A 12,229-nucleotide genomic window follows, 5' to 3' on the forward strand; every position below is an offset into this window, starting at 1 on the left:
ATATATATATATATATATATATATATATATATATATATATATATATATATATATATATATATATATATATATATATATATATATATATATATATATATATATATATATATATATATATATATATATATATATATATATATATATATATATATATATATATATATATATATATATATATATATATATATATATATATATATATATATATATATATATATATATATATATATATATATATATATATATATATATATATATATATATATATATATATATATATATATATATATATATATATATATATATATATATATATATATATATATATATATATATATATATATATATATATATATATATATATATATATATATATATATATATATATATATATATATATATATATATATATATATATATATATATATATATATATATATATATATATATATATATATATATATATATAGATAGATAGATAGATAGATAGATAGATAGATATAGATATATATATATATAGTTTCAAATTGTTTGTTGTTGGCAGATTTTAAAATGTAAAATCTAAATTTTTACTTTCATGAGCTTTATCTGTGCCAAATTTAAGCCAACATTAATATGGAAAAAAAACAAAACAATCAAATGAATGTGGCCACTGAATTTCTTTAAACATTTATTTGGTCCAGAAAGGCAGAAAATCAAATATGGAACATTAGTAATAAACTGTAATCATCATGGATAATCCTCCACCACTTAATAGATTTCAATAGATCAATAGATTTTCAGCTCTGCTGTCACAAGAACAGACACAGGACATTTTTCATACTGCATGTTGCTACCCTCTATAACACAATTTATACAGAGATTATTCAGAGCTACATTATATAAATATACATGATCAGTCACTAAAGATCACATATTTCAGATTTTTCTTACTACAAATGATTATTTTTAAATTTTTAAAATATAAAAAAAGAAGTTATTATAGAGCCTGAAAGATGTATTCCTTGTTTTATTTGTGCTAAAAGAGACTATGAAGTCTGCATTTTGTTGTATTATCTTCAAACAAACTAACTGGTGTATTTGTGTAGCAGAGGAGCAACAGTGGGTTCACAAAATGCTTCTTTTTTCTTTTGCTGCTACAGCTCTCCTCACTGACCTGTAAAACATCCACATAAAGACAGAAAGTTTAAGGATGTCATGATGAACCAAATCCTCCAAAACCTGAAATCCTTCAGTCAAAAAGCTTTCATATCTCGTATTGCTCTTTAATATTCAAAATATATATGGTACCTTCTCCAGTTTCTTCCATTTGTGTTACTGATTCATAGACAGCATCATTACCTACATAAAAAGATCATCCAGTAACAATTAATTTAATGTTATTGGACTTAAAAAAAAATTGTAGCTTGTGTAAATATTTTTTACAAACACAAATCATTTTTACACACACACACACACACACACACAAATTCCCATCTATAGACGCACAAACATAAAATTTTCAGATATTTTGGTTTACAAGGTTGCAAAACTCAGTTTACAACTATGCATTTGATTTACATTTAAATATTTGAGTCCATACAAACATCATAGTTTACAGAGACTCCAGCCTGACGTCATCAGGCAGCCTGTCTATCACTACTGCAAACAACAAGGGTCTCAGATCCAGTCCCAGAGTAGTTCCACCCCATCATTGAACCCATTTGTTACTACTGCTCACCTCACTCATACAAGTCCTCCACCACTGTTACATGACATTGTCTGTACTTTTACCTTTGACTTCTAACTCAGACTCAGTTCAGATTAAAATGGTAATAATAACTGGTTTCAGTACTGACCAGGATGAAGGCGACTGCATTCACGACTTTCATTCTGGCTGTGACAGGAAATGCAGAGCTTTCAGGTCCAGCAGCAGCTAGTGGGATAACAAACAGAATCAACAGATTTTATATGAGATATTTTTACAAAATATAGTTTATTAAACCATAAAATACAGTAAGATTACTTCAGTGCTTAAAACAGGCACACATTTCTATCTGCTATACATATTTGCTAACAAAATGCATGAGAAATAAGTTCCCTGTCAAAGATTTCAAAGATGTTTATTTTTTAAGTTAGGTTTGATTAATGTTTAAATGCTACTCACACTTAACCGACATGTAACGCGATGGCGACTCTTTTCCTGAGTACTGACACTTGTAGGAACCTTCATCAGAGTTTGACACTGCCAAGAAGTTCAGGTCCTCTCGGGAGTCATTTTGGATAAGTTTGTTATTGTGGTAAAAAGCCACACTGGGAAAGATTTTTTTTCTTCTCAACTTGCAGCTAAGACTAACGAAAGTTCCCGTTTTCACAGGATCATCAGGGATCACCATGATAGGACCAGAATAAAAATCTGCAGAACGGTCAGATGATATTTTAACTGTATCAGCTGGAGCAGACTTTCTGAAAAATACCTTAAAATGCTTATGTACAATAATAATAGATTTTACAAATGTCTTGTAGCATGAAGATGTGACATTTTTACCTCTTTTTCCACAAAAGAATTGCTTAACATAAAGAGTATTGGGAGAAATATTCATGAAATGTTGTAATGATTAACAGACACGGATAAAAAATCCACATACCTTGTATAGTGATGTTGACTGCATTGCTGAACTCTTTTGACATAGACTCACACCAGTACACTCCATCATCGGAATATGTTGTGTCGATTGTGCATACGGATTCTCCTGAATCCCAAAAGTTACTGCAATATGGCCTCCTATTCTCAGGGAACTTCCTCACTCTCCACGAAGGAGAGTTTCCCTTACAGGTCAGTTTGACAGAGTCATAGCCGAAGTTTTGCACTACAGGGCCGACTGTGAGAGATGCTGCTGAATTAACATCTGAAAAACAGCATGGATCGATACGTGAAAGCACAGGCACATAAAAACTAACTAAACATCATTACAAGTACTGACATGAGCTGAAATACAAGTAAAAGTACATGCATCTTTTTTATTTTCAATGCTGTAATATTAATGGAAAAAAGATCATAAGAGAAACAAAGAACTGAAGTGAGTCTTGCTTGTTAATGGAGAGAAGGGAAAACAATAAATTTATGTAGAGACATTTAACTGCCATAATAACGAATTAATGACATAATTTCTGCTTATTAAAAAAGAGACAGAAGCAAACTGACCTGCAGACCAGACAAACTTTGGGTCACTGTAATACTTGTGGTAGAAGTTGCTTCCTCTTTCCACTCTGCACACATACCCTGCTGTGCTTGTCTGCCCATTAATGATGTAGAAACTCTGAGCAGTCTTGCTCCCATCAGGTAGCAGCTCGTAAGTGTAGGGCTCCTCTGTTATTTTATAATAAGGAACAGCTTTATACCAGGAGAAGAGCCATCCTTCAGAAGGATATTCAACCTCACAGCTCAGATTTACTGAGGCTCCGGGACTCAGCCATGAAGGAGACACAGTGAGGACAGGACGCAGTGTAACTGTTGAAAGAAAAGTTTTTATTTATTTATTTTTTGAAATATTGCTAGATGATGGATTCACATATCAGCTCAGGGTCACTTTGCCATCTTGAACAGCCAACCTATCATAACTCAGGTGTAGCCTCACACAAACAGAGACACAGGCCGTTTATCAATGCCCAAGTACGCGAGTACGTACTCGCGTTCTCGGTGAGTACGTACTCGCCGAGAACGCGAGCACGGACTCGCGATATGTACAATTGGAACACCTGCGTGCGTGATGATGTCACAGGTCCGGAGTTTTACTGCCGTCCCCTCCTAATTTAACTGTGAGTAACATGTTATGAAGCTTAACTGTAATCACAGCCAAACCGGTTTACTCAGGAACAAATAAAACACTGAAATAAACCAAACATTAACATTTAGAAGTGATCTAAGTGACTTATATATCACTTGGGGGGTTGAAAATGATGTGCCGGGAGTCCGCTGTTGAGTTTTGGACGAAATGCATTCTGGGATATATAGCTGTCCCAAGTCCACACCATGCATGCTCGATAAAACGGGCGGATCGAGAACACATCCGGGACTTTTTCGCGTTCTCGGCTTGATGCGTACTTCGAATTGGAACAGTACTTGGTCTCCGACTGATGACGTATCACGAGTACACAAGAACGCAAGTACGCATATTGAGAAACGCCCACAGATTCTAGATTTACAAACTTGATGAGGTGCAAGAGTTAACACAGACATGTGACTAACAGGGAGACCAGACAACCATAGAGAGAGGGCACGGAGTAGAGGACCATGACAAAACAATTTTATATTTGGTTGTATTTGATTAATTATTAAGTGACTGGACTCAAAAAACTCAAAGAAGACTAGTAGCTTTTCTTTCCAAGCCCCTTAGAGTACCATGACCTGGATAAATGAGAAGCAACACAGAAAAGTTACTATGATATGTCTTTTTTTTATCTTGATTTTTTTCACTGAATCTTTCTTATTTAAAAAAATCACAACAGATATTAAGCACCCGAAAAAGCAAAAAGAAGAGTGTTTTCTTCTTTGTTTGTTAGCTTTTTTTAATTGATTTGATGAAACAGTTTAAATGGATAAAAGATGCCCAACTTACATGATATGTTTACTGGAATGACATTACTCCACTGTGTCAAGGAATTCCCCTTGTTGCCCCTGCATTGATAATTTCCATTGTCTTCCCAACCAACATTGTAGAATGTTCTTTCATTGGTTGTGTAATATGTGGTAAACCTTTTTGGTCTCCAATCATAGCTCCAGTAAGTTCCTTCTCCTCCTGGGATCTCACATCTGACAGTGAATGTCTCTCCCATGTATATCTGAGTCCATTTGGGCTGTATGGTTATAATGGCCGTAATAGGAACTGTTCACAGAAAATATTAAATTAGGAGACAAACGACAGCATCATTCAATTCAGTCAAATTACATTTTACTTACTTAATGCCAAATCATGATAAGAATTGCCTCAATGCGCTTTATGATGTGACTGTGAGATATATATACATATATGTATATATATATATATATATACATATATATATGTTAGGGGTGCAAGGACACACAAAATTCACGGTTCAGTTCAGTTCGATATTTTGGTGTCACGGTTCGATATTTTTTCGATACAAAAAAATGTTCATGCCTTTTTAATTTGTCATTTATTAAAATTATAAATATATATTTTAACTCAAAAGTACAGTTTTTAAATGTAATGTTGCTGAAACAACAAAAAAATAAATAAATCTGTCTGATCGAGAAATCACTCATCTTTGGAAAAGAGAGTTTATTACAGAGAAAGGGCTCTTTCCAAAATAAAAGCTATACTATACCCTTCTTCTGGGGTATATTCTCAGCAGCATATTAAACATATCAGGTCCCCATAAGGAGAATCATGTGCTAACCGCTGTCTAAATGACTCGGGTAAAGTTTGTAGCATGCGTGCTTGTTGTTTTTGTCTGCTTCCACTTGTCTTTGCACTAGGATGATGTCGACGTAAATGTGCAGTCATATTCGTTGTGTTCCCACTAGTACTGTCAGCGTTAATCTCGTTAAAATGACATTAACACCATAACACGGGAAATTTCAGTTAACAAGTTACCGCGGATTGCCCCGTGCGTGGGGCTGGACAGCGTCAACACGTTAACAAGCTAACTGTGCTAACGCACTAGTTCCCACCAATGTAATTGAGCATTGCGTGGCACATCCGACATACTGTTTTACTTTTGTCCATGACGCACTTACCATCAGGGTCATGCTTCACATGAAAACCAAAATAGTTCCAAACGCCAGATCTGAATGAGGGTGGGGGAGGTTCAATTTCGGGTAGCATTGAGGCAGTTGCCATGTTGCAACGAGCTTAACTTATGTCTTGCTAGCTTGCACTACGCTCAGTGGATCTGCACTCGACAGTGTAGCCTAGGGGGAGTAGTCGAACGCAGATCCACTCAGCACTCAACACAGACAGCATCGTCAAAAGAAAAGTTGATAAAATACATTAAAAATTTTGTATTGTTCGATACACATGCGTACCGAACCGAAAGCACTGTATCGAACGGTTCAATATCGATACGAATATTGTTGCACCCCTAATATATATATATATATATATATATATATATATATATATATACGTGTGTGTGTACCAATGATACACAGCCCAATAAGAGAGACAGGTTGGTCATATTTAAGACTGAAGCATTAATTAATTAATTAATTAATTAATTAATGGCTCGTGTGCTTTGAGTAGTTTTGTAGGAATGGGGTCTAAAAGACACATTCATGTTTTGGAGTAAGTACTGAAGTTAATAGAAAAAGAGTCTAAATAAATATCACTGGTACTGAAAGTAGCTGTAGATAATGATATGTCTGTAAGGTGGTTGCTGATTTCTCTAATGGTTCAAATTTTGCTTGTGAAGAAATTCATGAAGCCTCTAAGGTTACAGGTATGTTAGGTCAACAGACAGTACCTGGCTACAGTGCTGAAAATAAACTTAGGATTAAAGTATAGGAAACCTGCTATTTACAAGGTAATAGTACAATGAACAGAAAACAGCCCACTGATTCACAGATACAAACTGTTTGGGATTCTGAGTAAAGTTCATGTAAATCAGTGTTACCAGCATTTTAGAGCCACAACCCATATTTCACATTAGAAAAAAATCACACGGCACACCACCTAAATAAAAATGTCACAAGAAGCAGATTGATATTTTTCCCCACGCACCAGGTAAAGCTGAATAGGCTCGGTTTGTCCCCAGTATACCTTATTTTGCTTTCTTCTAACCACTACTCATGCTGGAGCCTTTATCGGGGTCAGAATTTTCTCCAGGATCCAGGTCAGATTGACTACTTTTTCTGTTTAAATATTTATATATTGCTGTTACGCACTGCATAGTCTCACTCGCACCATGACTATTATGTAGTTTCTTCTTCGTCTTCTTCTGTTTTACGGGCAGTTGGCAACCCATTTACTTGGAGCTAGAAGTTGTATTGCCCTCTAATGGAAGATAATGTAACTGTTCTTCTCATTAGTCAAGTCAAGTTGCAGGTAGAACCAGATCACCTCCACAGCACACCTGATCATTTCTCAAGGCACACCTATGTACCACGGCACAGTGGTTGGGAAACACTGATATAAACTGATCAAATTTATATCTTTCAAATAAAGAACTCTGTGAAACCAGTAAAAAATTGTCTCTCTGTCTGTGGCCTGATATTCTTCCTGTTCACCATGTCATATGTCCCCATGTAATATTACTGACAGAAAGACAAAAAGAAGGACAGATCACATAAGTTTAACTTGCATTGACCAAGAGATAAATAGCTAAACTCACGGGTGTCTTTAATGATGGCATAATCACTTTTGTATGTGAGGCGACCTGAATCACTTCTTCCTCTGCAGCTGTAGACGCCGCTTTGTGACACATTAATAGCTTTCTTCCCTTCATATTCTGTCATTGGCTCGTCATTAGAACCACCTCTGTACCACAAAATCGTCCAGTTGTCAGAGTCCTCCACAGAGCAGCTCAGTGTCACGTTGCCCCCTAGTGGTATCTCATAACTTATTGGTCTCAGAATGGCGGTGGGTTTTTCAAAAAGGTACTTAACTTTTTGAAAAGGACAAAGAGAGAGAGAGAAATGACATCAACGTGTTATTTATTTCACATAACAAGTATTACATAGAAAGTATATACCATAAATGTCACAAATAATGCTGTCATTTTAGTGAATTAGTCAGTTAGTCAGTCAGTTTGATTTCTGAGTGAGTTTGATTTATTGATGACATTTTTTCACAAATCTGAAACCTCTTTTTAATCACTCTATAAACAAATAAATACTAAGACAATTAAACTAAGTACAGAATGTGCATTGCCACATTAATTAACCATGCATACATGCCCATAGATTAGGAGAAAAAAAACATGACAAAAACAATTCATCCAATTATCTCACGGTTTTTTTTTTTTGTTTTTTTTTTTTACAATAATACTACACATGTACAGCATGTAGCATTTTGAGTTTCATACTAGGAAGTTAATCTGATATGTTTGGGATGTGTTATTGTATTTTAAATGCTGTTGTTTCAGATATTTTGTTTTTAAACAAAAACAGTTAGTAGGACTGAGCAGCACAGTGTGTGGTTGCTTTCTCCACCAGTGACTTCTGCTGGGTCTGTCTGTTAAGCTGATCAGATAAATGCACTAGTCTGCATGAAGGCAAAAAGAAAAACAAAAAAACAACTAAAAACTGCACCTAAACTAGCCTCATAGCTGAGTGCAATATCTATTCACGTGACCTCAATTTTGGAGACAAGTTAGACAACTTAAAATATACTGCAGATGGATGGAACTAATAGTTTGATATGTAACATATAAATACAGTGAAAATGTAACTTTGAGTGTTACTCACAGTGAGAATAGTTTATATAGAAAGAAAACAGTTTCTTACCTTGAGCATTGCCAGAGAAGAGGGACGCAAGCACTAGAGAAAAGATTAAATCGAGATATTATGAAACTGAAAATCAAAATCATAATCAACATTCTCTCTCTTTCTCTCTCATACACACACACACGCACGCCCACACGCACACACACCACATAGCACTTAAACAGCGCTTCTGCACTTCATTTCTCATCTTCTTTTAATTATTGCCATTCACAGAAAATACTTACAGAATAACCCCAACAAAGTGTGTCTCATGCTCATGTCCATCCCTGCTGCTCTCTGATACAAAGCAGGTGTTCTGCTTTGTATAGATAATGCAGAAGGAGTAGCAAAAGAAGCAAAAGAGAAGTTAAATTAAATATAGACGGCAGAAGAGGTTTTGAAGAGTTTTGTCTCCAGATTATTTTTCTTTGTGTGTAGCCTCCTTGTGCTTCCAACTCTTTTGTATAGGCAGTCCCTATAGCTTTGACTGCATAAAGTCAGACTGAGTACTAGATGAAAAAAGTGGGTCAGGGCCGCCACTGTGCTGGTGCCTATCCCAGACTGCAGGCTATACTCAGACAGGTCGCTAATCTATCACATGGCTAAACAGCGAGACAACCATGAAAAATGTCTTTTGATGGTCTAAGGTCACCCGAGAGGTGTGCCTTATTGTACAGTTTGGTGATTTGTCAATAATTAGTATACTTTATTAGGAATTCAGATTTTTTCCCCCATTTAAATAATTAGTCAGTGAATGACCACACATGCACTGAGCAGTTATTTGCACAGATAAATAGGGAGGGTTGGGAGGTTAAGTACAATTTTTTTGCTAAATCAAACATGTGTATTAATACTTTGGCTGAAAGCAAGATTCACTTTTTGAAACCATGTGGAGCAACTATTAGGAAAATTAAACATGGAGATTTCATTTTTATATGGACACAAATAAGATCATTGTGCAATCTTCAGCTTTGCCTGTGCTTGACTATGATACTGTTTATATGCAGACTACTCCTAAGATTGCCCGTTCACCTCTGATCCTTGATTGAATTTAACCATAGTACTTAAAATATCACATCACAGGACACTTTAATAGTATTCATACCTCTTATTAATACTAAACCCGGAAAAACTTCCATCCATCCATTCACTTTCACTTATACTTTTACTTAAGTATTTTACTGCGTATGAATGGAATGAGCTACAAAAAAGCTTAAGCTACGTTTTCTGATTTCACTATAAAATTTTAAAAGGTTATATTTATCTGGAACTATTCCTGCTCATGATTTCCTTCATTTTCATGATGTGTCTCACTATTATGGGTCTGTCTACAGTTTGTTAGTTGTTTTTACTAACAATTGGGACATGAATGTGTGGTTGAAGGAGGAAGCTTTCACTGTTGTGATGTCACCCCTGTTACATCCTGTCCACACTGTTGTTTGTATTGATTTATTTTTTCAAAATTAAAATTGCAGAATTTGGACAAGATGCTATTGCATAATATCCTGAGTTGGACCAACATATTTTGGACCAACTTTAAGAAGCGCTCTTTAATATAAAATAATAACATTGTAGAAAATGTAACATTTTTTTAAATACATTGTTTCATTTTGAAACAGCTGAAATTAATAATCGGAATAACCCTGCCATACTCTGGGACAGCTAGTGGTATTGGGGAAAAAGGGGTATCAAAATGTGACATGTTGCAGAGTTAGCTTTAGAAATTTATGGGTCACATCATCACAGTTTAAAACTGTGACTGTAGAAGTGTTTCTGCCTATGCATTTCAGGTTTTGTCTTTTATTGTCAGTTTTCAAATTGACAGGATGGAATTACAGGTTTCTCAGCCCACAATTTAGACCTGGTCCTGCTGGAATGGGTGCAGCAAAAAGCCCGAGGCAGGTACAGACCTGGAATTTTGTTCTAACCGAATATTGCAAACAGCACAGTCAGAAGCAGCCTACCTAAAAAAATGAAGAGATGCTTTATCACAACTGCAGCTAGAAGCAGGGCAAAGGTGCTGTCTGATATGAGCTGAAAACAGCCAATCAAACTGCACACAAAAGTACCAACGAATATAATACAGTGATCACTGTGTATGAGCAGGATTTGAGGAGAACAAGACAGCTTACCTTTTAGTTTCTTCAAAATCTCGACTGAAAACCAGCTTAAAATGCAGTGAAAGTTTGTTGCTAACAAGGACACCAGATCCCAGACAGACAAAGGAATGAACGAAAAAGAAAGAGAGAACCACCTGTTATATAGCAGAGAAGCACCGCCCAGATGTTAACACAGAGGTGAGGTACCTGCCAACAGCGCTACTTCTTCTTTATCGTTATGTCTTTGTATTTATAAAAGTGTTGTGTTCAAGTCACACACATTCACATTATAGATCTCCCTTCCCTTTTTTTTTTAGAAACCTTTGTGATTTTTCATGGTGTCCTGTTGATTGATACCATACTAGAATTTCACTTTTCTCCCTGCCTTCTCAAAACTGGAAGTTATTGGCAGTCATCAGTATTTATTCTGGTATACTTGTAATTACAGTGCACTTGTTGTATTCAGGCAATTAGGTATGAACTCGCTCCCACCTCCTTGCTTCCATATCAGGAATTAATACCAAATACGCTGGGACATCTCAAAGCAAAACAAATCTCTCTTGGTCCCAGTATTCATATGGCTTCTTTTCCAAGTTCTTTATTAAAGTTTATTCTTTCTGTTTCGTGACAAAGAACAGGCAGAGTCCATGCGGGTTTCATATTTTCTTTTTGTTGTAGCTGTCTGATAAACTCACATTGTTATTGATGACACGTTTGCTAAGTCTGAAACAATTTCCATCCATTTTTCAGTGCTGGGCTCAATTAAGATTATTACATTATCCTTGGCATCATTTTAAGACAAAGGCTCCAATTAGTAGCACTGTGACTCATTGGATACCATATCTGCACATTATGTTTTTATGGAGAAAGTGTTAAAAAAACATAAAAACAAACAACACACTAACATTTAATTTGAAAACAATAATACATGCATGAAAATCTAATTTACAGCCCTCTGACAAAGTGTTACGTATGTGCTTTATGTCTGTAGTGTTTTGGTTGCTTCTGCTGAAATAACTTCAGTAGAAGATATTCAATATGATTAACAAAGTTGGGTGTCCACACTGACTGACTGTCTGGCTGGATGTTAATGGGGACTTTCCTTATGCAAATTTACTAGGCTAACACCAAATAAGGTTTATGTCACAGATGCCCTACAATCATTTTATTTTTACAACAAAGTAAAATAATCCTTGATGCTACATTAGAGTTGTTTCAATAAAAATTTGAAGGATTAAAGGTTACATTCAATTTTACCAAAGCAGATTAACAAGAACAACAAGAAAAGCTACAAACAGTAGCTGTAAAGATTGGCACCGTCTCTGTGATGTTTTCATGAAGTAATGTGAGTTCTTTACAGCCCCATTACAAAGTGAAAATGTAACCAGTCTGAGTCTATATGGAAACAGAGGAATGCTGTGATGTCTTAAAACAAGTTATACAATTGGACTCGCTCCAGCAATGGTGTTAAATTCAGCTTTTGTCATGATCCGGGTAAGTGTCTGGTGGTTTTCCACTTGGGTCCTGTGTTTTTCTGTGCCTGCCACCTGTGGGCGGAGCCAAGGGCATTCATCTGTTTTTCCCATGTACAATCCATCGGAGGCATTCACCGAGGAGATACTTACACCAGCTCAGTTGTCTACTCACTGCAAGTTCATCAGCTGGTGGTAACTTGCACTTTTTGTCTCTTGTGGCTCATGTTTTT

At 35.5% G+C, this 12,229-nt stretch overlaps 1 protein-coding gene across 3 annotated transcripts; it reads right to left on the minus strand.

The window, feature by feature from the left end:
• Window positions 1-662: 662 nt before the first annotated feature.
• LOC120435912 lies at window positions 663-10,632 on the minus strand. 3 transcript variants are annotated; one of them, XM_039606103.1, is made up of 12 exons: window positions 10,558-10,613; window positions 10,336-10,389; window positions 8,671-8,744; window positions 8,447-8,479; window positions 7,333-7,605; window positions 4,599-4,865; window positions 3,185-3,490; window positions 2,628-2,888; window positions 2,147-2,395; window positions 1,839-1,915; window positions 1,291-1,341; window positions 663-1,156 (listed from the first exon to the last, which is right to left on the minus strand). In XM_039606103.1, the coding sequence occupies exons 3-11, from the start codon at window positions 8,708-8,710 to the stop codon at window positions 1,315-1,317; spliced, it is 1,533 nt and encodes a 510-aa protein (XP_039462037.1). In that variant the 5' UTR covers window positions 8,711-8,744; window positions 10,336-10,389; window positions 10,558-10,613; the 3' UTR covers window positions 663-1,156; window positions 1,291-1,314. The 3 variants fall into 3 exon arrangements, with proteins under 3 accessions (XP_039462037.1, XP_039462025.1, XP_039462029.1); XM_039606091.1 differs by lacking the exon at window positions 10,336-10,389 and having other exon boundaries at window positions 8,671-8,741; window positions 10,558-10,632; XM_039606095.1 differs by lacking the exon at window positions 10,336-10,389 and having other exon boundaries at window positions 10,558-10,627.
• Between the last annotated feature and the right edge of the window lie 1,597 nt (window positions 10,633-12,229).

Source organism: Oreochromis aureus, linkage group 3, assembly GCF_013358895.1.
Source record: "Oreochromis aureus strain Israel breed Guangdong linkage group 3, ZZ_aureus, whole genome shotgun sequence".
Lineage (NCBI taxonomy): Eukaryota > Metazoa > Chordata > Actinopteri > Cichliformes > Cichlidae > Oreochromis > Oreochromis aureus.